The sequence below is a fragment of the Rosa rugosa genome, chromosome 3 (assembly GCF_958449725.1).
Source record: "Rosa rugosa chromosome 3, drRosRugo1.1, whole genome shotgun sequence".
In the NCBI taxonomy this organism is placed as follows: Eukaryota; Viridiplantae; Streptophyta; class Magnoliopsida; order Rosales; family Rosaceae; genus Rosa; species Rosa rugosa.
In genome coordinates, this window is record NC_084822.1 from 36,262,021 (window position 1) to 36,288,588 (window position 26,568).

Here is a 26,568-nt window from a genome sequence, read left to right on the forward strand (position 1 = left end):
TATTCCTTTACAGTGGCATGCTGTGTCTATGGTAATGAAGTACGCTGACAATATTGTGAAGGTAAGATAAGGAACCACTAATTTTTTGATTATTTGGTGAAACCTTGACTACTATACTTTTGCATGCATCGATCTGAATAATGTTCTACAATTATTTTTCTTATGAATCTTAGTCGGGGTTGGGAGCTCTCCTACATGTCTTTGCCCTGTTATTAATTATGATGTGGCTTGTCAAGTATTAATTACTATTTTTCTTTCCTATTTTCCCTATTTATGTTTGAAGTGTCAATATATTGGTTAGGGAAAAATTCATGAATAGTACCCAAAGTAAGGTCCACTACGAATTTCAGTACATAAATTTCCAAAACATAAACTTTGGTACATGAGATTTCAAAACCGACCCAATAAACATACACGACGTCAATGACGCCGTTAGTTTCGTGCCAGCTGTCGTATTTCAAGGGGTAAAACGGTCTCTTCAATTTTTTTTACTATGAGCACTCGGTCCTCTCTCCTCTTACTGTGGGCACCTAGCTCTCCCATCTCCCTTTACTCTGGGCACAATCTCTCTCTCTCTCTCTCTCCCTTATCGGGTCTCTCAAATCATATAATCGGAGCTCAACAACCAATACCAAAAGCTCAAAATTGATGATCAAGCTGAGGAATTTCAAGTTCGAAAACTTACGATCTTAACAGCGACGATCTCGAACGTGTCCACGTGAGTAGCTGCAAAAAAATGAAATTGAAAACACTGACAGAGAGGATCAGCTCCGATCACAATTCGGAATTCAAATTTGAATTACTCACCTAGAAAGATTTCACCGAACGATCCGCTGCCGTTCTTGCGGCCGAGCTTGTACTTGCCGCCGACGATCCGCTCCATGCCCGAATTCAACCCGATCGGGTCTCTCAAATCATATAATCGGAGCTCACCACAACCTCGAATTGATCCGCTCCATGCCCGAATTCAACCCGATCGGGTCCTCTCTCCATGGCCGTCCGAGACCCACCACAACCTCGAATTGATCCTAACTTCAGTCCCGAATTGACTGCAACAAGAGTTGGATGAGGAGTACCTCGGCCGGAAACAGCTTGGTGCTTGGTTTTTGCAACTGGGTCGGCTCCGAAACGGTGGAAAGAGAGCATCTTGGAGGTGTGAAGTGGGTTCGGGGTAGCAGAGTTGATGAGCGAGTGATCTCCCCGAGCTGGACCGGCGACGGCAGAGGCTGCATCTCCTCCAAGTTCCTGAGGCGGTGGTGGGTCTCGGACGGCCCAAAAAGCTCATAAATGACATGGTAAGCGGCAAAGAGCAGAGCCAGAAGTGTGAAGAAGGTCGCCGAAAGATAGGCCCGTGTAGTCTACAATTGCCTCCTTCAGTGTTTCCTGGAGTTGCAGAGCCATTCTAGAGAGAGAGAGAGAGAGAGGGAGAGGGAGAGGGAGGGGGAGAGTCAGAGAGAGTGAGGGAGAGGAAACCCTTGACAAATGAAAAAACCTATTTTGCCCTTCATTATGTGCATAATGGCACGACGTCTGACGGAGTCATTGACGTCGTGTACGTATATTGGGTCGGGCTTAATATTTGATGTACTAAAGTTTATGTTTTGGAAATTTGTGTACTGAAATTCGTAGTGAGCCTTACTTCGGGTACTATTCATGATTTTTTCCCTATTGGTTATTATAATTGATGGAAGTTCATTGGAATACACATTGGTAACTTCCTGGCTTTTTAGGGATTCTGATCTAATTTAGTTACGTACTGCAGGTGTATTCTACTTCGGTAGCAATGCTGCTTACAGCTGTTGTTTCTGTATTCCTATTTGGCTTTCATCTGTCCCTTGCCTTTTTCCTTGGCTCAATGTAAGTTCTCTCTGGTAGCATGAAATATCTAGCTACAACTAATTTTCAATTTGGCCAATGGCCATCCATCTCGATCAGATATTCAATTGTGTCTGTGTTTAATTCAGTTCTTGTGTTTCCAGTGTACGTTGTCTCAGTGTCGGTGTATCTGCACTCAATCTGGAAGGTGCGATAGTGATGGCATCGTACCATCTCTAGCCATTCTGATGTCCATGTAAAGGCTTATGTTACCGAGATTTTTGTCTCATTAAAATTTTCAATAGATATATCTTACGTCTGGTTAGGTGACAAGAAACATACCCTTCTGTAATTTGTATTGCAAATCCGTCAATATAAATGAGTTTAAGGTTGATTCAAATTTTTATTTTTGTAGAAATTACTCGTTAACTTTCACAACTCTGATGTAATGAGTCATTCTATTTGTAAAACACATCTTGTAATTCTTTTATGGGAGCTTCTATTCATACCTCCAAATTTGGCATTTGGACCTCCCCACTTAATAGACCTCCAACTTACTTTTACCAATAACCATTTTACTATCTACACCTCTCTAATCTTCCTATAATGCCCATCGTCCAATAAAATCAACAAAACCCTTTTTTTTTTTTTTTTGATTCTATTCATATTTTCAAAAATCATTAGTTGGACCTCCTTTAGTTTTTGAAGATTTGGAATTGCAGCCTTTGTTTTTTTTTTTGGAAGTTCATCCTCCATATATGAGTTACAGAGGTGCTAGCACTTTTTCAATGAATTGTCAACTCTTACTTAGCGTAGGCAACAATACCATGTTTGCTCATCATCTCGTACAAATATGTTTTCCAAGTATTATTTTCATTGCATTTAGGTGTCATTGTCCCTAAACTGATTCAATAGCAACTTGAAATGAACATGGTTCTTTTGTTTTAGATATGTATGGGATAGTGGAGGAAATTACAATAATCAACCATGAGTCTAGTGCATTCTCTATAGATTTATATCATAGGGTTGATTTTTTCATCATATCTATAGAATAGTTCCACATAAAATTGCTCTGACTGATGATGTGCGGGAAGATCTTGTGGACAACTACCCATTGCTGCATTTATTATATAAACGTGCTAGAGTACTGCTTTTTGTCGCCGCTCGTTCACATGTTTGTTTGCATTCAGAATGAGTAGGGCTTCATCAATTAAGGTGTCTTTGTATTTCCCATTTTCTCTCCTTTTATTTTTTATTTTTTATAGCGTAGTGATAGATCTTGTAAATTGTCAGTTATCTCAGCAAGGAAGTCTATCACTTTACGAGGATAAAGTCAAATTCTGAAAATTTTGATTACAACGTTAAATAACTTTTGGCGATATATATTTTAGCGTTTATATAAGTGAAGAGAAAGTTTTCCCCCAAGTTGAAGAGTATTACTGTTCGTAGAGATAAGAAGAGATTTTTTTTTCCTTATTTATGTCTTTATTGGTAATTTGACATGAATTGACAAAGTCAACTATTATTTGGAAAGAGAGAGAGGTTCAAATACCAATATTGGAGGTATGAATAGAAGCTCCCTTCTTTTATTACTTCCTGCTTTGGAACTTGACATCACTATAAAAAAAAATTTAAAATTAAAATTAAAAAGTTAAAAAATTGTACTACAGTTGGTTTTTATCTCGAATTTTCTTAATTTGGAAGTTACCTACCAAAACCTTTATCTTGTACAATGATGAACTCTGTTTAGAATGTTCAATGTGCCTTTATGAGCATACATTTTGAGCTGTACGATAAGAGAATGGGAACCGAAGCTCAGAATCATGCCAAAATGTGTAGTACCAAAATCAAAACCTATCTCTCTTAAGCTTCTCAAAAAAAAAAAAAAAAACAAAACAAAAGAACTTTGAACACCTAACACCTTAGACGTGAGGTGAGATCACCAACACCCATTATTGTATGTCTAATTTTTACGGATGAGAGTCCACAGCTTCAAGTTTGAGCTTAGACAAATGGTACAAAATGGTGCATGACTTGTAAGTAACAATTAGCCAAAGAATAAAAAAGAAACAATGAAGAAGGGAGACAATTTTCCTGATCATGTAGCTTTTTGCTTAGGAAGTGCCCTTCTTCCTGGGTCACTAACCCTCTCTTATTGAAATTTTGTTGTTTGATGGTCTGACCTATCCTCCCCTGATGTTTTGAGGGTTTTTGGTAAGTTTCTGTTCTTTTTGGTTTGTTTAATGAAACTTAAATTGCCAAGGAAAAAAAAAAAAAAAAACGTTACAGGAGCAGCCGCATTCTCACAATCTCACCCATGTACTTGAAATCATATTGGATCTAGTTTTACCCTTAAACAAATAAGAATGCTTGCTTGGGACAAAAGCCTGCCAAAAGAACCAACCGTAAAGCCTCAGTATTGTAGAAAACAACTCAACCACTTCATTTGAAAGCAACCCCAATACCATGAAATCAAACACTATATAAGACCACTCGTACCCTCCTTCACATTCATCAATTCAACTCTTCCTCTTTTCCCTCTCTTCTCTTCTTGCTCAGCACTAATGGCTTTCTCTTCATTTTCCAAAGTCTCCTTTCTGCTCTTCATTGTGCCTTTCTTTTTAGGCACTTATTGTCTGGCTCATGACTTTTCAATTGTGGGCTACTCACCCGCGCACTTGTCTTCCATGGACAAGTTCATTGAGCTCTTCGAGTCATGGATATCGAAACATGGCAAGATTTACCACAACATGGAGGAGAAGCTCCATAGGTTTGAGATATTCAGAGACAATGTCAAGCACATTGATGAAAGGAATAAGAAGCTAGATGTTGACAGCTACTGGCTTGGATTGAATGAGTTTGCTGACTTGAGCCACGAAGAGTTCAAAAGCAAGTACTTGGGGCTAAAAGGTGAATCCCCAAGAAGGAGAGACTCCTCTGAAGAAGAGTTCAGTTACCGTGATTTTGACATAAAGGCATTGCCCAAGTCTGTGGACTGGAGAAAGAAAGGAGCTGTTACTGCAGTCAAGAACCAAGGTTCATGTGGTATGTGCCAAAGCTCACACACTATATGTTGAACTGTGATTTACAATCCGATAACATAACATGTCAAATATCTGGCAAGCGAACACTACTAATGAGCAAAGATGATAATGTTATGCAGGTAGCTGTTGGGCATTTTCTACAGTTGCTGCTGTTGAAGGCATAAACCAGATAGTCACAGGAAACCTAACATCGCTGTCTGAACAGCAACTGATAGATTGTGACAAGTCATTCAACAATGGCTGCAATGGCGGTCTGATGGACTATGCTTTTCAATTTATCATCTCTAATGGTGGGCTTCACAAGGAGGAAGAATACCCCTATATCATGGACGAAGGAACTTGTGAGGAATCAAGGGTAATATAAACTGCGGTCACCTGCTGCTTTATACTACTTGAATCAAATTTAGCTATCAAGAAACCATGGCTTGTTGTTGACATGTGATTTTGTAATCTTCAGGGACAATCAGAGGTGGTGACCATATCTGGTTATCAAGATGTGCCTCAAAATAGTGAACAAGCTCTCCTCAAGGCACTGGCTCACCAGCCCATTAGTGTTGCTATTGAGGCCTCTGACAGAGATTTCCAGTTCTACAGTGGGGTAAGCCTTTTATAACACTATCCCTCCTCTATTTCAACTCGATACTCAAAAGGTCAAGTAATGCTAGGAGGAACTTTACAAATTGTTACTTGGATTTTTCGGTTTTGCAGGGTGTGTTCAACGGGCGATGTGGAACTGAGCTAGATCATGGTGTAGCAGCAGTCGGCTATGGAACATCAAAGGGGTTGGATTACATCATTGTGAAGAACTCATGGGGACCAAAGTGGGGAGAGAAGGGATACATAAGGATGAAGAGAAACACAGGAAAGGCAGAAGGAATCTGCGGTATCAACAAAATGGCTTCATATCCCACCAAGAAGAAGTGATCAATTAAAATATGAAATCCCCTTAAAAACCAAAATCTTTCTTGCTTTTCTTCCCTGTTTAATACTTCCACGGTGATGGATTTTCAACTGTGTAAGCTTTCCCTTCAAGTTTATCAATAACATGGCTAGACTCATGGAAAGTATTTCATATAATTGCAACTGGAAACAACAATAGACATTTTTTTTATTCGTTTTTTTTTTTCAAGTCTAAAAGATTGTTATATGGTCTCACAAAGGTAAAAATTAAAAATGGAAAAAGGATGAAATTAAACCATGAACCGTACAAACTCAAAGTTTTCTTATAGTAAAACCCTAGAATACCAGCTGGGTCTAAATTGGTCTCTCCCCTGCCTGATTAGACTGGCGCAGATATTAACTCTCTGAAATCCTTCTCTCTTTTCTTCTGAGATCTGCTCTCTTTTCTTCAGCATTACACAAATCTTATTCCTTCAATCTGACCTAATAAACAAAAACTAAACGCTCAAATCATATTAAACTGGGTATTCTCCATCCACTCCTTTCTTATCTTTCTCACACTAATTTTCATCCCTCCACATAAAAATAAAATAGCAAAAACAAAAGCATTGTATTGGCGAATTCACTGCTAAAAGAGATTTTTATTTCTCATTGAAACTAAGAATTAGTTGGGTTGATTGTGTGCAAACCTGCTCACATTCATAAAACAGAACCGCGTGTGACAATTTCCATTTTTATTTATCAGTAGAGGAAATTTTGAAAGTTCACATATATAAGATCTTCCCGTCACTAAAGGACCTAATACTTCATCTACTGCAAGACTTAGAATAGAATGGGTCAGGAGTAATAGACAAGAATCAGCATATTCTCAACTCAAAACTTCATTGTATTTGAAGACACAATCGTATAGCCGTCCTCCAAGAAACTGGGCAACCTCTGGATGTTTCACCTGATTATTGATGGGGGAGAAGGAAACATAAGTTGCACAAGATTAATACTGTGCAGAAATGAAGAAAGACTCCTCGACTAAATCAGCATTAGAAGCAACAAAACTTACCATTCCAATCTTCAGGGAATCACACTTGAATTGCGCATAGAGATTTGTCTCTATCCCACGACCCTGTCAAAAGCAAGATAAGATATGTAAAGACAACATAAACAACATTATTTAAAAATATTGAACACATCCAATATTCCGCACACTGCACCATTTTTAGCATCCATATCTACCACAGTAATAATGCCTACTTCATTCACTCTATTTCCAGTATATACATAAATTATCTTCAACGTAAACTAGTTGATTCAACAATTGAATAAGAATCCAGGAGGGATTTTAGGTTTTTACCATCCCTTCCAAGACAACTAGGTCTGCATCACTGGCCAGGTAGGCAAGCTCTTGTGACACGCTTGCAAGATCAATAACCTGCGATGAATTGAGAAGACAAAAAGGCTATTCTTAGATTAATATTTCATAATCCTTTAACAGACTCGCATCAATTCAATCTGACAACAAATAAGAAATACCATTCCCTTACCGGCAAATCATTACCGGAATTGGCAATGAAAAGATTTGTAGTATCAACACCCTTGAGCTTCCCGTGGTTGTCCTTCAGCTGTTGAATTGTCGTTTATAATGTCAGAGCCAACCAAGATTTTGAATAAAATATATTCTAAAGTTTTGCTATTACCTTTGCTAAAATCTCAATCAGTTCAGGGTAGGTTATGTCGTTGATAGAAGGCATGTCATTAGCTGCCAACACAACCTGCAAAATAAGAAAGAGGTGATCATGTCAAAATAGACTAAAGAATGGAACTCATTGAAACAGGGGGCATAAAAGCAATTTAAGTTTTTGGAAAAGGAAAAGAAATCAGCTCTCAAAACAACATTCCATTATGACGATGCAACTTTAATACATATACTACAGAATTTTTCTTTGAAAAACAAAGGATTCTAGAAAACTTCTGGACTTTCTACCACAAGAACCAGATAGATTGCAACGAGGAAACCAGATCTGACTGCATACCTGTGTACCACGACGGAGTAACTCTCTTGCAAATGGTAAGATACCCAAAATAATATCGGCACCAGAATTGTCAACAAATATAACAGCCTGTGAAGACAAAAAACATAATTGCTTACTACATAAGAAGCAATATAACGGTATAGATTCTTCCAAAGATATGTATTGTTACTTAAACATGAAACTTGCCTTTTTCCAAGGCTTCTTGCTCCATTTCAACTTGAAAGTGTCCAGGTCATCAATAACCCAAGGTCTAGGGACAAGGTTCTGGCAACTAGCTAAAAAAGACATACCATCCTTTGAGAAAACTTCAGCAAGCTTCAATAATAAGGGCAAGAAAAACGGTCAAGTAACTCCACTGAAAGCTTTAGTTCTAAAATGTAGTTGTGTACAAAAGAACCATCTTATAATGCATATCAATAAGTATCAGTATGATGTCAGCTCAAATGTAAAGCTCTAATGCAACGAAATCCAAGCAGTGGAGAACTAAGCCTTAGCTGGATATTAAATTGACTCTCAATCAACTTTTAAAATAGTTCTATATAACTATAAAATCTGCATACCTGTGCAGAACCAAGATCAAATATGTTCCCAGCAAATATTCCTCTAATCAGATTCTCTACCCGCTTGCCTTCATCTTCAATAGCATCGTTAAGATCCACCACATTCTCAAACAGGGTTATGGCCTTTGCATTCTCTTCATCCTGAAGTGTCCAATCACATTTCCAAACTCCAATTCAGTCAATGACACAATTCATTACAATAAACTGCAATACAACAGTTAACAGAGTCACTCACCTTGACTTTCTTGAATATATCTCTGAACCCCAACTCCCTAAGAATCTGCTCACGAAGTCTGCAAAGTAGCTAAAAAAATCCCCCAACCCAACCCGAACCCCCACAAAACAGTTCATATCAACACAAAAAACAGTAACATCATCGGTACAGCATTAAAATGGCAATCAAAATTAACATAATGCTTACAATGCAATCAGGCGGACCGCCGTGACTCTCAGGATCCTTCTTCAAGTCCTCAAGTATTTCAGAGTACCTTTCAGGCACAATCACAAACAAGTTACAGGCATTTCGAAAACTAGCCCTAATCACTTGATCCAGTTTAGTATTACCAGAAAGCAAAGCAATCAGTGATTCAGTGTAGTTTTACCTCTGAGCAAACGTTTCAGCTTTAGCAGGAGCATCATTGACTGTAGCATCACTCTCAGCTCGCTTCCTGCTCCAAAAGAATTGGATCAAAATTCACAAACAGAATAAGAAAAACGAAGTGATTAGGGTTTATGGGAGCTGAAAAGAAAAATGGGGATTACTTGAAGGAAGGGATGGAGTTGAGGAAGAGGTCGATCCAAGCAATCTCAGTGGGGGTGGGCTTGCGGGGATTGTCGGTGGGGAAGCGGTAAGGGATGGTGCAGGCTCTGTAGTTCGATTCGATCGGCGTCGTCAGCAGCGGAAATGCCACCAATTCTGAAGCGCTCTCCATTTTCGTCTCCGATTTCAACTTCTCCGACTGCGTTTAGTGTTTATATATATATATAAGTTATAAACACCAAAAAGCGACAGGGCGTGTGGGAATGGGAATGGGAATGGAAATGACCCAAGAGAATCCAATCTTTCCTACTATACTATTATTCTTTTATACTCTTTTCCTTTCTCGGCTTTCTTTTCTTTTTTTAAATACCATAGTCGTTATTTTAGAGGCCATACAGAGTAGAAACGAAAACTTTTTTCCATGATCCCATGATGTCAAAGATTTAAACCTGTGATCTCTACGGTATTGAATTTTTAAAAATCAAGCTTACGACTCAAATGCTTGTTATTATTGAACAAACATGTCATAAACTTTCATGCGTTGCCATCTAAGTAATGAACACAATAATATAGTATTTTAAAACCATATGTTCTAATGTAAATCGAAGTATGTCATGTTTTTTATCAAATGAAAAAATAAATGTAACAATTGAAAAATGAGTATATTATATATGTCCTTTGTTTTTCTCTATCATATTTTCATCAAGTTCTTGTCAACAAAATATCAAGTGATTTTACATAGTAATAAGCACAACTAAAAATTTCAAGACATCAATGAAGTTATGCAATTATTTTTCTGAGCTAACGAAATGAAGCTCGCTGCCATCACCGGATCTTCTTGTTTGGTTTTGACCAAATGATTATAGATTCCTTACCTAACATATCTCATGCACCTTGACTCCTTGAGTGTACCTAACATATTCCGTTATTTGCAAGTATACTCAACCAACATCACCCTCCAAAATTGTTGATATTGTACAATAAATTTTGTTCAAAAAGAATTTGATGAGTGATTGTTATGACTCCTGCTAATTGCTTACAGGTCTCCTTGATCCTTATTAGGCCTTAAAGCTTTGTTATAATATTCGACACAGAAATCCACAAAGATAACTCAAGTTAACCTTCCTGAAACAGCTAGGATTGCAGTTCAACATCAAAGTTCAGGTGGAAACTATCAATCTGGATCTTATTCTCAATCCACATAACAAAGGGAAAACTAATCAAGTACATGGTGGTGGGATTTGGGTGCCAATGAATTTGGCTTTAACATTACTGCAAGTTGAAGTGGCTTCCTCCTTCCCAGATGACAAGTCCAGATGAACATCTTCAAGGTAAATGTTCTGGCATGGAATCCCTTTGCTACATTCAAGTGCAACCGCTACTTGAGAAGACGAGGTCCCTCTTATGTTCTTGAAGTAAATGTCACTCAGCTCCACTTTTGATGGCACCTGCAGATTGTTTATATATAAATTTTTGAGTGTATATGAAGCCTAGAACAGAGACCAGAAATAGACTGAACATGCATGTTTACACCTTATTGATTACCTTAGTAGCGCAAGACGTGAATGGACAATACGTCTGATCGATTATGATGGGGTTGGTCACATTGTTCATGATGATGTTTGTGAATGTCATGTTGGTGGCTGCACTTCTACCTGGAGAGTTAGCCCATGTCTTGATCCTAATACCATTTGTGGTACCTGAAATGGTGCAGTCTCTGACCACAAGCCCACTAACATCTCCTTCATTCGGATATTTTCCCAAACTTCCCACACTAGAATTACAATGAGATCGATTAGTTAGGTTTCATACATTAGTTCATTTGAACGAATTAAAAGAGGCTAGGCATATTACTGAGAGAATTTAAATGTATATACCTGATTCCATGACCAGGTCCACAAGCAATGCTAGTTATGGTGACTTGGGAGTTCCCTTGTCCAACTGAGATGCAGTCATCACCAGTAGCAATGTGTGACGAAGAGAAGTACACACTCGAGCTTCGTTCAATGTGGATTCCATCAGTATTAGGACTGGTTTCTGGGGCTTGAATCTTGAGTTTACTACCTTTGAAGTTGTGACATTCCACAACAGCTATATGAAAGAACTTGCTGTTCACCGAGGATATGCCCCGGATCACTGTCTTATTCATTGCAACAAATTTCAAACTCTGAAAAGGGAATAAAATACAAAGAGTTTAATTGCTCATTTAGTACTACAAGTAACCTTTTCTAATCTTAACTAAAAGGTCAAGTAATTGAGTCCTTCATATAGCAGAGCTTATACAAATGTAAGTTGTGAACACATTGAACTAAAAGAACAAAAAGGGCAAGCTGTAGAACATGTACATACAGTTGGAAGAAGTTTGCAATTGGAGTCTTTAGAGCACTTATTGTGAGGCCAGGCTTTAGCACCTTGACCATCAAAGGTTCCGCCTCCGGTCAAGGTTAGCCCCTTCATCCAAGCAAATTCAATCCAACCGCCACCGAATTCATACTTGGACAACTCCGCTGTAGCCTTCAAGTAACCCTGCAAGTAAGTATTCATTTCTCAAAATCAATCATCAGCAAATGGCTTGATATTAACTGCAAAAATGTCAAACTGATGGAGAGATAGTCTTGCCTTTACTCGAAGATTTAGAGCCGATACGTTTTGGCAGGGGCCTGAAAACTTAAGAGGGCCAATCATGTATGTTCCTCTTGGGATTATTAGGTGGACTCTACCTTTGGACTGGCACGCCTCTTTCCATGCTGCTGTGAAGGCCTGCAATTACAAGCACCATTACTAAGTACTCCTTGTCAAAGTATCCATGCTTACTATGAAGCTGGGTAACATGTTTTCGGTATATAAGAGCCATCCATGGCTAACATCACATTCAACTCGATTAAGCTTCAACTTAAAATGAGTGATATTCTAAAAAGGATTTTGAATCAAGAATAATACTAAAAAGGGTTTCAAGAAAATAAGGGTGTGGAAGAAAGAATTGAGATCGAACTTTGCTGTCATCGGTTTGGCCATCTGCTTTGGCACCAAAGCTCTTGACATTAAAAAAAAGAGAGCTTTTGGCCTTGCGATCTACATTGATGGTCTGCAAGCCTGAACCTGCTCCTCTTTCTCTGCCAAACACACATTCGAAGCAAAATAAGGACAGCAATAAGAGCAATCTAACATAGAAGTAGTCGAGGCTCATCATATTGCTCCTCTTTCACTTCGGACCTCTGCTTGCCTAATTTGCAGTTCTGCTTGAGCGTTAGTGTTGGCCATTTTATTCATATAGGGTAGTAGTCTCTGTAGATTTTGAAAGGTGGTGAAAAGGGCGGGATTTTGGACGAGGAAGAAGGAACCATAACTGCTATTATTAACTCCCTCTCCCACTACTCCCACTACATGAGTGGAGGTCGTCAACCGCCGAAAATGAAGCTTTTTCTTTTTTTTCTTTTTGTTCTTTTTTGGAGAAGAAGAAGAAATTGAAATAATTAATTAATCACCTCCTGCGCATCCATTTCCAAGATAATGTTAGCCGACCTAAAAATTTTGCTTGATGAAGAGTTTGTAAGCCCAGAGCTACTGCATAAAGTTTGGTTGCCTTGACACTGAAATGACCTGACAAGCCTTTAGAAACTGCAAGGAAATCACCACATTCATCACGTAACACTGCCCCCAAACCTCTTCGACCTCTAGAGACATCAACAAAGTCTTCTCCATCGTTGTAACAGATGTGGAGGGGAAGAAAGTTGTGTTAGAGTAGTGCGAGCAGCAGTTGCCCAAATAAGGTTTGGATTTGTGAAAATAAAAAGCTGTGCATTGGTTTAATTACATTGAAACAGCTCCTCATTCCTAGCTTGCTCAATAACACCATAGTCAATTCTGATTGTGATTAGAATGAAGAAGCATGATGAAATAGATCAGCAAAAGTTCCTTTATTCCAATCACCAACACCCTTCTTGAATGGAGTGAGCAAGGACACCTGTTTATGCTTTTAGCATAAGTCCATAATGCATGAAGAGTAATCTCTGAATACAGTTTGCTGCGTGGACAACCACTACGTAGTGTGTATGAAGAGTAATCCCTGTTAGTGTAATGCCCACATAACTGATCTATCTGGAACTGGATATAGAGGTAAATGAATAGAAAATATAGCATCAACCTCAATGCACTAGAAGGAACTAGTAATTAATCAAATGATAATTGCATAACCCATCAGTTGTGATAAGGTCGGACATCAATTTACATTGACACAGCTGAGACCAAGGAATCCCACTCTTTCCTTTTATTCGACTCCACCAGAAACGAGCTAAAAGTCCTGATAATTCGTGACACAAATACAATGGCATACGATACACACTCATAGAATAAGAGGGAATTGCTTGAATCACCGATTTTAACAGAATTTATTTCCCAGCTTGAGAAAAGCAGCTTCTCCTTCCAGCTCGTAATCTTATACCAGATTCTTTCCCGAACAGGTTTGAACAAAGTCTGTTTTCTTCTACCAGCCAAAGCGGGCAATCCCATAATATACTTTTTTCATGACAGTCAACAACCGGAATTTCGAAAAAAAAGTGCCCATAAAATCCCGGGTGCTATTCACATAACCTCATGTAATGTTCACTGCAAATGAAAACAAAGGAATCACTTATCGATCGATCATGCACTGCTTTTTTTTCTTTTCTTTTTTTGGTGGGGGGGGGGGGGGGGGGGGGGGGGGGGTGTGTGCACTGCCTTATTGGTGGATGCAAGACAACTTGACAATGGTTTTGATTGGTTAATTGATTGGGTTTTCTTTCTTTTCTTTCCTTTAACTTGACAATGGTTTTATTGGATATGCATCTTATTACAATCAATAGGAAGCTTGAGTCTTTGGGGAAAGAACCCACTAACAATGCAATATTGCTTCATAATCTCAAAACTCCAAGTCAATTCCACTCAAGTTAGTTATACACGATCCATTTCCATATCACTCATAACATTTACTTAACTTCCACGAATCACACCGACAAAGCATGAGCAAAAAAGATGTTGAAAGTTTTTTAACTTGCAATATGTGACAACAATCCAGGAATTAATTAAGTAATCATGTAGCACAAATCGGTCAAACTACACTACTTACCAGGTATGGTTCAAGGTATTTTGGAGTTGAGATGCAATCATTGCCAAGATTAGTTTGTTTTCGAGCACACAAAACCTGCTTACCCTTTTGAATCTAAACAAATGACAGGACTTTGGGCAATGCTTCCAATTATATGCCTGGATATACATGAATTGGAGCTTGCATACAACGAATGAAGTTTGAAAACTTTCCAAGCAAGTAGAACTTATAACACAATCAAGGCAAGCATTAGCTTCTTTTTTCTTTTTTTTTTTTCTTTTCTTTCATCCTGCTTTCTAATGCATTCATTTCTTTGCCTTGGCAAACCTAAGACATCGATACTTCTCACCACTTACAGTGATTTCAAGAGCTCCATCTTGGTTATCTTGATTTGATGCAGTTCCCATCAGAACACTCTTCTCTTTCTCAAGGTTTTCCTTCTCTATTTTCAGCCTTGCTTCTTGTCTGGCAATTTCTGCCTGAAACAAGATAACGTTTATGAGGCTAAAACAGAAAACAGTGTTACAGCATACACTTTGTTAAACAATGGTGATTACAGTGATGAATACAACCACATAAATAGCCTTAGCTGAATTTCCTGAGAAGAAGCCTAGACTCAAGACTGTTACAGAAACAATTATGATATGTATGAAAATTGCAACCCCTACACAACTTGTCAGAGAAAATGTTATGGTCATGAACATGAAGTGCAACTAAAAAACCAGGTTCCAAATCAGAACTTTCAACTTATAAGTCGATGAGAAATGAGTCAAGAGTTCAGTGGTTCATTATAAGTCGATAAGAAAAGCACAAGTTCTCCGGTGACTATCTCTCTATTTCAATGTAACTTCTTCTCACTTCATCGGTCATCTAACAAAATAAAATTAGGCATCGAGAAACAACACCAAACTTTGAAGTGAACTCGGTAAGGCAGCAGTATTTGTTAAGTGTTCAGTGGTTCATTAAGAGTCAATGAGAAAAGACACAGATTTTGGGGTCAATATCTCTCCATTCCTATGTAGCTTTCTCTCCAGACAAACACACAGGTCACTCAGTTTCTACAGTTGGTCATTGTCGAAGAAATTTAAGCATCAAGTAACAAGAACCCAGTTTGATATGATTCTTCAGTTTATGATTGCTAAATTCTGAGATAGTATAAACTTTACATTTGTGCGTCCATGGGGCTATGGCTGTAACAAAAATTGAACCTCCACTGGGTTCCTAAACCAATCAAAAAGCAGGGAAATTTGGCAATGCAAACCCAAAGAGAAGACACCCAGGAATGAAAAACACAAATTGAAGCAAGTAATGGGATTCAATTGAAAACGGTACAGTAAAAGGGAATAGGGAAAAGGAAAATGACCTCACGGCGAGAGAGCTCGGCTTTCCAAGCAGCTTCACGCTCGGCGACTTCGCGTTCGCGTTCTTCGATGTAGCTCTGCATCTCCCTCTCCTTCATGATTCTGTCTTGAATATCCGCATCCAAAGCTTCCTTGAGCTCCTGTACAAACTTGTCCACCACCACTTTGATTCTCAGAGACATTTTCGAAGCTCCAATCTCGAACCCACAATTCTAATTGGAAAAAGAAACCCTAAGACGTTGGTTCACTCAATCAATCATGGACATGATTGCTTGCGCTGGTGAGTCAGGAATCGGGAGTTCCGACTAGGCGGCGATTGCCGAAAGATAGGGACAAATAAATTCGGACCTTCCTTTGCTTCCCTGCCACGTCTTTCTTTTGGGGTTTTATGGACTTAAAGAGGACTCTCCCGCTTGGGGCCGTAAATGGAGCTTGGTTCGTATTGCACTCGTTTGGCTCGTGTTGTAAAAAAATATCTTATAGTAAGCTTAGTAGGGAACCACTGTAAGTGGCCTAGTGGTTCTTGTCTAGTTGGGTGTGCTCCCCAACCTAAGTTCGAACCCCGAAGCTGTCAAAGTGGCACGAACTTGATTAAGCTCAAGTCGGGCTTGAGATGGAAGATTATAGGGTGGCTCACCCAATAGTTCTATGTTGTGGTCACTTGTCCTAGTTATGTCAAATAAGTTCAGGCTCTTTTAAGTTAGGGTTGTCCTCATGGATTCTGCTGGGTTCCTGAATTTGAGTAGCAGATCCGCGGTTAATAGGACCCAAGTTTTCTTCCAGCTTAAGACCGTTTGTTTCATTATCAGCATATACGTTGAAGTGATTAGAAGATTTTAGGATGACACATCCAAAAGTTCTCTATTGTGGTTACCTATGTCAGTTTACTATTTCGTTCAATTTGGCTCGATCAGTCGTTTAATCTTGTCCTCATTGTTAGATTTATTGACATGTTTGTGTCTTCTCTTTCGAGTGAGAGTTCTTGGTCTTAATTTATTGATATTTGTCTTTAGTTTTTTATCCTTCAATAAATGATGTGACCATTATCAGTTTGTAATTAAGAAATTTTTTTGATTATAAAATAAAATAAAATTTTAACCAAAAAAAAATTAAAAAACCTTGGTCGAGTACTCTCTCGTACCTAAAACGATGAGTTTGGGTAATAAAGTGGTAAAGCCATCTCCAAGTTCTGTACCCGCTCTCTGTCCTCAAATGAGAGCCGTCTCCAAGTTCAAATACAAAGCATGGCCTCCACTTTCACTCTCACGTCGTTGCTCTCACATGGCCACTGTCACAGAATCACCGACTCTGGTCGAACAGTTCACCCAATTCTGCTACCAGAGAGACCTCCCCAGAGCCATGACGGCCATGGAAGCTATGCAAAGACGTGGACTTTGGGCTGACTCCGTCGTCTACTCGGAGCTCATCAAGTGCTGCCTAGCTCGTCGCGCCGTTCAACAAGGCAAGCTCGTCCACAAGCACGTTTTCTCAAATGGGCACCACCCCCAAACCTTTTTGATCAACATCTTCATAAACATGTATGTCAAATTTTCTCTATTGGATGAAGCAGAGCAACTGTTCGACAAAATGCCTGAGAGGAATGTGATTTCCTGGACGACTATGATTTCAGCTTATTGTCATGCCAAGATGAACAGCAAGGCCTTGGAGTCTTTGGTTTTGATGCTTAGAGAGGGTGTGTGGCCGAATAGCTTCACATACTCTTCGGTTTTGAGGGCTTGCGAGGGGTTAGGGAATCTCAAGCAGCTGCATTGTTGTATTGTTAAAGTGGGGTTAGAGTCTGATGTGTTTGTTCGGAGTGCTCTGATTGATGTCTACTCGAAATTGGGTGACTTGCATAATGCGCTAGGCGTTTTCAATGAGATGGTGACTGGGGATTCGGTTGTTTGGAGCTCTATCATTGGAGCTTTTGCGCAGAACAGTGATGGCGATGAAGCTCTGGATCTTTTCAAGAGGATGAAGAGAGCAGGTTTTAAAGCTGAAGAGGCGACGTTGACGAGTGTCTTGAGAGCCTGTACAGCGTTGGCGCTTTTGGAATTGGGGAGACAAGTCCATGTTCATGCACTGAAGTATGGTCCGGATTTAATTCTAAACAATGCGCTTCTGGATATGTATTGCAAGTGTGGCAGTTTGGAAGATGCGGACGCTGTTTTTACGAGGATGGTGGAGAAGGATGTAATCTCTTGGAGCACCATGATTGCAGGGTTGGCACAAAATGGTTTCAGCCAAGAGGCACTGAAGTTGTTCGAGGAGATGAAGGTTTCGGGGACAAAACCAAACTACATCACAGTTCTTGGGGTTCTGTTTGCTTGTAGTCATGCGGGGCTTTTAGAAGAGGGGTGGTACTACTTCCAGAATATGAAGCAGCTCTTCGGGATTGATCCTGGAAGAGAGCACTATGGCTGTGTTATTGATCTTCTTGGAAGGGCTGGGAAGCTTGACGAGGCAGCAAGGTTGATTCAAGAAATGCAATGTGAACCAGATGCAGTGACATGGAGGACTTTGCTCGGCGCATGCAGGGTTCATCGGAATGTTGATCTAGCTACACATGCTGCCAAACAAATTCTGAGAATGGACCCTGATGATGCTGGAACCTACATATTATTATCCAATCTATATGCAATTTCTCAGAGATGGGATGATGTTGCAGAAGTTAGGAAGAGTATGAGAGCCAGAGGAATCACCAAAGAACCAGGGTGTAGTTGGATTGAAGTGAACAAACAGATCCATGCGTTTATTATGGGAGATGACTCGCATCCACAAATAGAAGAGATCAATAAGGAGCTAAGCTTCTTGATTGATAGACTCATGGGAATAGGTTATGTTCCAGATACGAACTTTGTTTTGCAAGATCTTGAGGGAGAACAGAGGGAGGCTTCTCTTCTATCGCACAGTGAAAGATTGGCCATTGTATTTGGTATAATGAACTTGCCTAAGGGAATGACTGTTAGGGTCAGGAAAAACCTCAGGATCTGTGGAGACTGTCATGTATTTGCAAAACTTGTAGCAAAGTTGGAGCAGAGAACTATTGTGATAAGAGATCCCATTCGGTACCACCATTTTCAAGATGGAGTATGTTCCTGTGGAGATTATTGGTAGGGGAAGCAGAGGTTCATAAGCGCTCTTGACCCCATATATCAGTAAAACGTGAGGTGAAAAGAAGCCTCCTGAAAGACCAAGTTGGTGCTCAAAATGGACTCTCACAGAATTGTTTGATGAAATTGGAGCTGATAGAGACAATGCCAACAATGGCGGATTTCATATTAGCAGATATTTTCCAGCTCATCGGCTTTCCAGAAACTATAAGCTGCAAAGCTTGGATGACCATCGAATGTCCGTCAACTTTAGACGGCAGCTTGTCCTTCTACCAGCAGAAGGTTTCTGTTTATTAGTGAACATAAAATGGTGGGAGATCATAACTGTTTTTGTCATGATTGCCCTTCAATTTGATCCACCAAACATGAAACTTATTCAACAGAATTCTTGTGATCAAGTGCAATAAGATGAAAAATAGCATTTGTTTTTCTGTCATGAATGAATTGCTAATATTGATTGATGCATTATGAGAAAATGAGAAACTGAAATTCCATGAGGGATCAATCTATATACTAAAACCATGTCTATTTACCAAAACACCAACCAGCTTACAATAAAAAGATCGTGTGCATAGTTAAAGGTGAACCCCCAGCTTCCCTCTTATTGTTACAGTATTACACACCTCTTATTGTTACAGTATTACACAACATCTCTGATCTCCAAATATATTACAACAGAGCAAAAACGCTATGCTGTCCTCTTGCAAAAAGGATTCAACCATGTTTCTCCTCTACAACTCATCTCTCAAGCCCGCCGTCGCATGCTCAGCATAAGATGAATAAGATTTGATAATGGATTCATAAATCTTGATTCCTTTCAAGTATTCATCTTTGTTTAGAAACTGCAACAAAATGAAAATAAATGGTCAGATTTCAAGAGGCTAAATTGGATAATGAACAATGGGAATAACATAAATTTTCGATGCATGAGCAAAAACAACCAAAGGATGTATATACAAAAAACAATAAAAACAACTTGGCTGTTCACCTCGTTATGGTCATGGAGCAGAATAGGAGTGTTAGCCATAGGAGAGAATCCAATTGCTGGCAAGCCTTGTAGCCGGAAATAGCGAGCATCTGTTGAAGCAGGAAAAATCTCAGGTTTACCAAGTTTTCCATCAGCTTTTTTGACCGCTTCTTCTAGCAGGGCCCACCAGGGGTTTGAACTGTCAGTTGCTGTAAGGACTGGCCTCCCAGATTCATCAAGCACAGAAACCTTCTGCTTGAACTGCCCAAGCTATGACGTTAATTAGAGAAACTAGCATGGATTTAGACTATTCATATTACTTCACCATAATCCATTTATGCCTGAAAATGGAAACTTTGGACTGCCATACATATGGTAGTTCACTTTCCACTGATGTAATGCAGCTAGGCTAAGCTAAATCTAATGCATACAGTTCAAAATACATTTGAAGTGATTGTGGCAAATTTAACAGGGCATTAGAGCATACAGTTCAAAATACAGAAATTTTTAGGCAAGAAAGAAGAACACGCTTGTACGGTTGTATGACACATGAGTAAAAGGAGGAAAGCTTTTTCCATATATTTTATCAGCAAGGATGTGATGTTATGTATAATATCCTTCTAATCACAGCGATCTTCAGTAGGCTCTAGAATTTAGTGCAATGTAACCACTGCATATACCACACCATATTGAATTTCTCAGTCAATACTTTCTAATTTTATATTGAATAGCAATTGCATTGATTTGAGGCATTTTTCATCCTGGCGTGCACATATTATACTCATCTATTGGTAAGTATCCACTAATTTCTACTTAAAAGGATCAAAGAACTAATTACCCTAAATGTCATGTTCCGTGAAGAAGGCGCCCATTCTTCAGCAATCCGTTTCTCCAAAGACTCCTGATCAGCGGTTGGGGGGACCCTAATATCAAACCCAGCTTCTGCTTCAGATGGCTGCAAATTCATGACAAAACCCTGGCACAGAAAAAAGGGGGAGCATTTATCATCAGAAAGAAAATATTATGACTGGTAGAAAGGGGAAGAAGAAACATCTTCAAACATGATACTAATTTCAGTGTTTAACATTTTATGTCCCATAGAAATAAAATCATGTTACATTTTATTGCACCACAGCCTCACAACTCCCCCTAACATGTGAATTGTAGCTCTCTACAAACCCATGATCTATTGGAATTATGTTCCTACATTCATATTTTCAATAGCACCTACAACCTACAAGCCATTCTGTTGAGTATGCAGCAAACAGTCTGTTCAGTTCCAGTTGATATCATAAAATATAAATTGCCTATTACGATGCTGGTCCAGAACTAGGTGAATCTGCAATGCAGTACTGCATACTACAACAAAAATTTATTGGGGCCCTCGCAACTCTTAAACATGAAGAGTCAGCAATCACATGTAAGATAACCATTTTAAACATGATTTGATCCTAAAGAACAATAATCCATTACACTAAGAACTACAATTGACCACCACAATCCCGCACAAAAAAACACCAAAATGAGTAAACTTACAGTTGGACTGGGTGTGCCAGCCTTCAAAAATGCCATATTGACCGAGACGACCTCCCCTTCAGCCTTCAAACCCGCCTTCACCAAATCAAACTGCGAAGCACGGAACCTCCTCACACTCTCAATGCTCTTCAATAGATTCTCCATAGCAGTATTGTCATACAGCTTAGCCCCATGTCCAGGAGCTCCAGTAGCCTTGATGATCAACCACCACGGGCACCTCTCCGCATAGAAAGCCCTATAATGCTCACTCGGCGAGGCCAACCCTGTTTTCCAAAACACCAATCACCCAAATAACACAATCAAATTCACACTCCAAGTCTCCTTTTTTTTTTTTTAAGTAAGACTGTAAAAGCATAAAGGACCTGACCTTCATCGAGAACTATCCCAACGTTCAAGGCTTTGAAAACATCAGATTCAGCAAACTTCTCAGCGCCATCATGGCCACCGACCTCCTCATCAGGAACGAAAGACAAGTAAACAGTCCGAGTGGGCTTAAACCCAGAAGCCTTAAGCCGTCGAATGGCCTCCAGGTACTGAAGCCCGACGCACTTCATGTCCTGGGAGCCTCTGGCGTAGATTTTCCCACTCGGGTCGACGTGGGCCGAGAAGGGATGGTGGGCCCACTTGTCGTGCTCGGCCGGGACGACGTCGGTGTGGGAGTTGAGGAGGATGGAGGGGAGAGAAGGGTCGGAGCCGGGCCATTTGAGGAGGACGAGGGGCTTGCCGGGGACGAACTCGAGGGTCTGGGAATCGAGGGAGAGGGAGTTGGCCTCGGAGAGGATGAAATCGGCTGCTTCCTGGTACAGGGGCTTAGGATGGGCCGTGTTGATTTGGAGGTATTTTTGGAACCTTGAGATTATGGGTGATGAGTCTTCTTCTTCTTCTGCAGAGATGGGTGTTGATGAGAGTAGGAGAAGAGAGAGTAGGCAGAGATGGAGGAGGAGGAGCTCCATTTTCTTCTCAGGTGTCATGTCAGCAGTGGCTGACTGAGGAAGCTGGTGGATTTATAAAGAGTGAAAGATGGGATAGATTCTTGAGGGCTAAGGTGTTCAGGCCCAATGAAATCCCTGGTTTGATGTTTAGGGGTATGGCCCAACATAGAGAACTGGATTCAAATTTGCAAGATTTATTTTGAATCCTACCAAAATAGGATGGGTGGTTCTAGTTGAATCTCTAAATTTGATATTTCAACCTCCATCTTTTTTTAATTATCAAAGTCAACTTATATAAAATTAAATCTGTTTCTAAAAGAAAGTTTCTATTGGGAGGACCTCTAAATTTTCTCTCAAGTAGGGGTGTGTAAAGCAGGGTACAAACCGACCAAACTGACCGATAAATATGGTTGGGTTAAGGTTTTTTAACTTTAAAAATTGAAAGCCGGTCTAGACGTCTAGTACCCATTTATGTACTGGGTTGGGTTGGTTTGTCTTGTGCTTCAACTGCGGAATCCAAATCGACCAGTATTTTTTTAAATATAATAGGAAAAAGTTTTAAATTTATATACATAATAAATATATATTTATTTGTCCAGTTTGTTATAAGTAAGTTTTAAATCAATCAAAAAAAAAAAGTAAGTTCTAAATCTCCAATTATAATTTTATTCTCAAATGATATACTATCATACTGAATCCAAGACCCAAAGGCCTAGAACCCTAGTATATAATAGCTATAATTCTTGTTTCAGCTGTCTTGAGAGGGGTCTGGTCCAGCTAAACACGGGATGTCATGGTCTGCTAATATCGCTATCGGTCTCGCTTATCTGCAAAACAGACGAATGTCAGAGGGAAGACCGGGTGTGTCGGCCTTCAACGCTCTGATATCTAAGTCAGTATCGTTATAAGATAATGATAATGGAAAGCGATAGTAAACAGTTACCTCTTTGGGTTGTTGGAGATGCCCTTATTATAGCAGATTTGTGGGAGTCTGGCTCCGTTTCTTTCGGTGTGGGACGCTCGGGATCCCGATATTGCCCCGTGGGGTATCGGGATCGCCAGCTGGGGGCTTTACTTACTTCTTATATTGGCGATTCGAGTCTTGTGCTTCCGATACTTGTGCCTAAGAGGTATGTGCGTACTAACAAGTCCCCGGTCAAGAGTTCTCTTGGGTGGGGAGTTTGTCTTTGGTAAAAGTATCAGAAGTTCAAGGCGAGTTCATGCCACGTGGCTTCCGTACAGCCATTACCCCCAAGTCCCCACTTAAGAGGAGTCTTGGCTGGGGTGAGGAGATCGTAATCGCACTTGGTGTTGTGTCGCTATCGCAAAATCGGTGGTAGGGTTTCATGTGTCTTTTGGCGCATACGCTATGCCCTGGTGACACGTGTAGTGATGTCATTCATTTTTTGTGTGCAGGAAGCCCGGTGTACTGGAGTCCGGAACATGTAATAATGGCGTAGTGGTAAGGAGTCGAGGCGACAGTGCATGACTTCTGTAACGTTCAGGGATGTCGGACACGTGGTGAGATCTGGTGTTGTCGTCCTTGCACGTCCAACGGTCCCTGTATTCTCGAGGTCCCTTTATAAGGACAGAGGAGGGATATGGGGCTAGTTACTGTTCCTGTGTTCTTGTTGTAGATTGGGATAAGAACGGATTAAAGTTACAGCCTTTAGGGTGTAGAAAGCTTGAAACTTTCGGGTGGTGGTCGGAATTTCGTTTTGTTGGCGTCGTTGTCTCTGTTTTCCGGTTGGAGGAGTGAACAGGTACGCTGTCTCTTGGCCTTTCTGGGTTTGTCTGAGGGTGTTTGTGTGCGTGGGTTTTGTTAGGGGGGTCATTTTCCGGGAGTGAGATTTACCGGCGGGCTCTGGGTGGCATTAGGTCCGGTGAAGTTTTGGAGAGGGAATTTCAGGTTGAGCTGGGTTTGTTGTTGCGGCTCCGAGTTAGGTTATTAGGATTTGAAATTTTGCGGGGGCGGGTCTAGGAAGGCGATAGATAGGAGGCGATTGACTAGTTGTTTGTATCGCTGTTAGTATGACGCGGGAGCATCGCAGTCGCTGTAGGCGAGAGAGTTCCTCTCGTGGAGGTGAAGGAGTTTCTCGTGGTAGTGTCGGCACTTCTCGTGGAGGTGGCGTGGGTATTTCTCGCAGTCATGGAGAGGGTGCTCCCCGCGGGGGTGCCGTGGGACGTTCTCGAGGAGGTGGCGAGGGTGTTTCCCGAGGAGGTGGTGAGGGTGGTCCTCGTGGGGGTGCCGTGGGCAGTTCCCGAGGAGGTGGTGATGGTTCGTCTCGTGGAGTTTCGAGTAGGGTTGAGCAAACTGTGGGTTCCGATATGCCTGAGGTGGAGAATGTCGAGGTATTGGAGATTCCTCACTTGCCACTGGGGCGGTTACTCCTTGGCGAGATGCCCATTGATCAGCCCGGTCCGAGGTCCGAGGTTCGAACCCTCCTTCTAGCGCCAAATGTTTCAGCTGTCTCGAGAGGGGTCTGGTCCAGCTAAACACGGGATGTCGCGGTTTGCTACTATCGCTATCGGTCTCGTTTATCTGCAAAACAGACGAATGTCAGAGGGAAGACCGGGTGTGCCGGCCTTCAACGCTCCGATGCCTAAGTCAATATCGTTATAAGATAATGATAATAGAAAGCGATAGTAAACAGTTACCTCTTTGGGTTGTTGGAGATGCCCTTATTGTAGCAGATTTGTGGGAGTCTGGCTCCGTTTCTTTCGGTGTGGGAAGCTCAGGATCTCGATATCGCCCCATGGGGTATCGGGATGGCCAGCTGGGGGCTTTACTTACTTCTTATATTGGCGATACGAGTTTTGTGCTTCCAATACTTGTGCCTAGGACGTATGTGCATACCAACAATTCCTTTGATCATCTCTCTCAATCTCTTATTCTCTAACCTTTAATACTACCATATTAAACTAGCACTGGTGATTGCGCCATCAAATAAGGGAATCACTTTGAATCTATGTAGATTTTGATTTTTGAATATTAGTTTTGGATTTTTATTATTGAATTTTTAATTTAGATTTTGTTCTTTAATAGAATTTTTATTAGGGTCTTTGACCCAAAGCACCAAAATCAACCAAAATTATCTCACTTACTCCAGCAACAAATTTTTGTTCTCACATACACAATTTAACAACAAATAACTATTTTACCCTCAACTATTTTGGGTGAAAATATAACCATCAAAATTTCATAGAATTCCCACTCCAAGAATTAATTGGCTAACCCCATATCTTTCATATCAGAACTAGAATTTCACGTCTTCTTTATGGATTTAATGATGTCTTTGTTGGTTCCCATTATTAGCATGTCATCCACATATGGACACACAATCACATAAGTATTTTTGATTTGCTTAAAGTTGTCACATTCATTTATGGAAAAACCATAAGACATCATTGTATTATCGAATTTCTCATGTCATTGTTTTGGGGCTTGTTTAAGTCCATACAAGTTTGCAGACTTTCTTCTCTTGACCTTTGACTATGAACCCTTCAGGTTGTTCCATATAAATTTCTTCCTCTAAAAATGCTGTTTTGACATCCACCATTTAAAAATGCCGTTTTGACATCCATTTGATGTATTTCTAGATTATATATAGCAACAATTGCTATTAACATTCAAATGGAAGTAATTCTAGTGATAGGAGAGTAAGTATCAAAGAACTCAAGACCTTCTTTTTGACGATACCCTTTTGCTACTAACTGAGCCTTATATTTGTGAATGGTACCATCTGGTCTTAGTTTCTTTTTGAATATCCATTTGTATCTAATTGGTTTATTTCCAGGTGGTAAATCAACCAATTTCCATGTATTGTTATTCTTAATGGATTCTACTTCACTTTGAATTGCCTCCTTCTAATAAGGTGCTTCTGATGACTCAATTGCAGCCTTGTATGTTTGAGGTTCTTCTTCAGTTATAAAGGTCATAAAGTCTGGTCCAAAATCTTTTGCAACCTTTGCTCTTTTACTTCTTCGTGGTTCCAAATCTTGATCATGAACCTTAGAAGTACATGCATCATTTTCATTATTTTCGACAAGTATTCTTGCATCTTCATGTACTCGTTTTCTGCTAGTACATGATCTATCTTTGAATGGAAATATATCCTCAAAGAATTCAGCCTCAGCAGACTCAATGATAGTGTTTACTTGTATTTCTACATTTTCAGATTTGTGAACCAAAAACCGATATGCATCACTATTATTTGCATGACCAATAAACACGCAATCCACCGTTTTTGGTCCAAGCTTTTGCCTATTTGGAAGAGGAATTTGAACCTTTGCAAGACAACCCCACACTTTCATAGTTTTATATGTAGGCAATCTTCCTTTCCAGATTTCATAGGGAGATTGTTCACTCTTTTTATAAGGAATTCTATTAACAATTGTGTTTGCAGCAAGGAGTGCTTCACCCCACAGATTGTGTGGTGCACCTGAACTGTTCAACATGGAATTAATCAT

The 26,568-nt window shown here is 40.0% G+C and overlaps 7 protein-coding genes across 8 annotated transcripts; 3 read left to right on the forward strand and 4 right to left on the reverse strand.

Annotated features, from left to right (window-relative positions):
* The first annotated feature begins 4,330 nt into the window (after positions 1-4,330).
* On the forward strand, positions 4,331-5,936 carry LOC133735335 (cysteine protease XCP1-like). The gene is made up of 4 exons (XM_062162750.1): positions 4,331-4,860; positions 4,979-5,214; positions 5,317-5,457; positions 5,568-5,936. Exons 1-4 carry the CDS (start codon positions 4,380-4,382, stop codon positions 5,781-5,783), a joined length of 1,074 nt encoding a protein of 357 aa, XP_062018734.1. The 5' UTR covers positions 4,331-4,379; the 3' UTR covers positions 5,784-5,936.
* A 540-nt stretch (positions 5,937-6,476) lies between these two features.
* Positions 6,477-9,352, reverse strand: LOC133735334 (damage-control phosphatase At2g17340-like). The gene is made up of 12 exons (XM_062162749.1): positions 9,109-9,352; positions 8,949-9,014; positions 8,768-8,834; positions 8,582-8,650; positions 8,347-8,487; positions 7,973-8,101; positions 7,787-7,873; positions 7,451-7,525; positions 7,298-7,375; positions 7,108-7,185; positions 6,817-6,879; positions 6,477-6,708 (listed from the first exon to the last, which is right to left on the reverse strand). Exons 1-12 carry the CDS (start codon positions 9,276-9,278, stop codon positions 6,628-6,630), a joined length of 1,104 nt encoding a protein of 367 aa, XP_062018733.1. The 5' UTR covers positions 9,279-9,352; the 3' UTR covers positions 6,477-6,627.
* A 788-nt stretch (positions 9,353-10,140) lies between these two features.
* On the reverse strand, positions 10,141-13,136 carry LOC133735333 (exopolygalacturonase-like). The gene is made up of 6 exons (XM_062162748.1): positions 12,099-13,136; positions 11,726-11,866; positions 11,456-11,632; positions 10,984-11,273; positions 10,652-10,880; positions 10,141-10,554 (listed from the first exon to the last, which is right to left on the reverse strand). The coding sequence occupies exons 1-6, from the start codon at positions 12,294-12,296 to the stop codon at positions 10,327-10,329; spliced, it is 1,263 nt and encodes a 420-aa protein (XP_062018732.1). The 5' UTR covers positions 12,297-13,136; the 3' UTR covers positions 10,141-10,326.
* A 119-nt stretch (positions 13,137-13,255) lies between these two features.
* LOC133735337 (uncharacterized) lies at positions 13,256-15,967 on the reverse strand. The gene is made up of 3 exons (XM_062162752.1): positions 15,553-15,967; positions 14,211-14,668; positions 13,256-13,711 (listed from the first exon to the last, which is right to left on the reverse strand). Exons 1-2 carry the CDS (start codon positions 15,730-15,732, stop codon positions 14,495-14,497), a joined length of 354 nt encoding a protein of 117 aa, XP_062018736.1. The 5' UTR covers positions 15,733-15,967; the 3' UTR covers positions 13,256-13,711; positions 14,211-14,494.
* Positions 15,968-16,690: 723 nt separating this feature from the next.
* LOC133736605 (pentatricopeptide repeat-containing protein At2g03880, mitochondrial) lies at positions 16,691-19,099 on the forward strand. Its single transcript, XM_062164154.1, has one exon. It carries the CDS (start codon positions 16,700-16,702, stop codon positions 18,665-18,667), a length of 1,968 nt encoding a protein of 655 aa, XP_062020138.1. The 5' UTR covers positions 16,691-16,699; the 3' UTR covers positions 18,668-19,099.
* A 45-nt stretch (positions 19,100-19,144) lies between these two features.
* LOC133736606 (uncharacterized) lies at positions 19,145-22,160 on the reverse strand. Of its 2 annotated transcripts, none has more exons than XM_062164156.1 (5): positions 21,534-22,160; positions 21,167-21,429; positions 20,469-20,606; positions 19,652-19,891; positions 19,145-19,505 (listed from the first exon to the last, which is right to left on the reverse strand). In XM_062164156.1, the coding sequence occupies exons 1-5, from the start codon at positions 22,135-22,137 to the stop codon at positions 19,395-19,397; spliced, it is 1,356 nt and encodes a 451-aa protein (XP_062020140.1). In that variant the 5' UTR covers positions 22,138-22,160; the 3' UTR covers positions 19,145-19,394. The 2 variants fall into 2 exon arrangements, with proteins under 2 accessions (XP_062020140.1, XP_062020139.1); XM_062164155.1 differs by having other exon boundaries at positions 19,652-19,900.
* A 1,969-nt stretch (positions 22,161-24,129) lies between these two features.
* Positions 24,130-24,594, forward strand: LOC133737665 (uncharacterized). The gene has a single exon (XM_062165177.1). It carries the CDS (start codon positions 24,130-24,132, stop codon positions 24,592-24,594), a length of 465 nt encoding a protein of 154 aa, XP_062021161.1.
* The last annotated feature ends 1,974 nt before the right edge of the window (positions 24,595-26,568 follow it).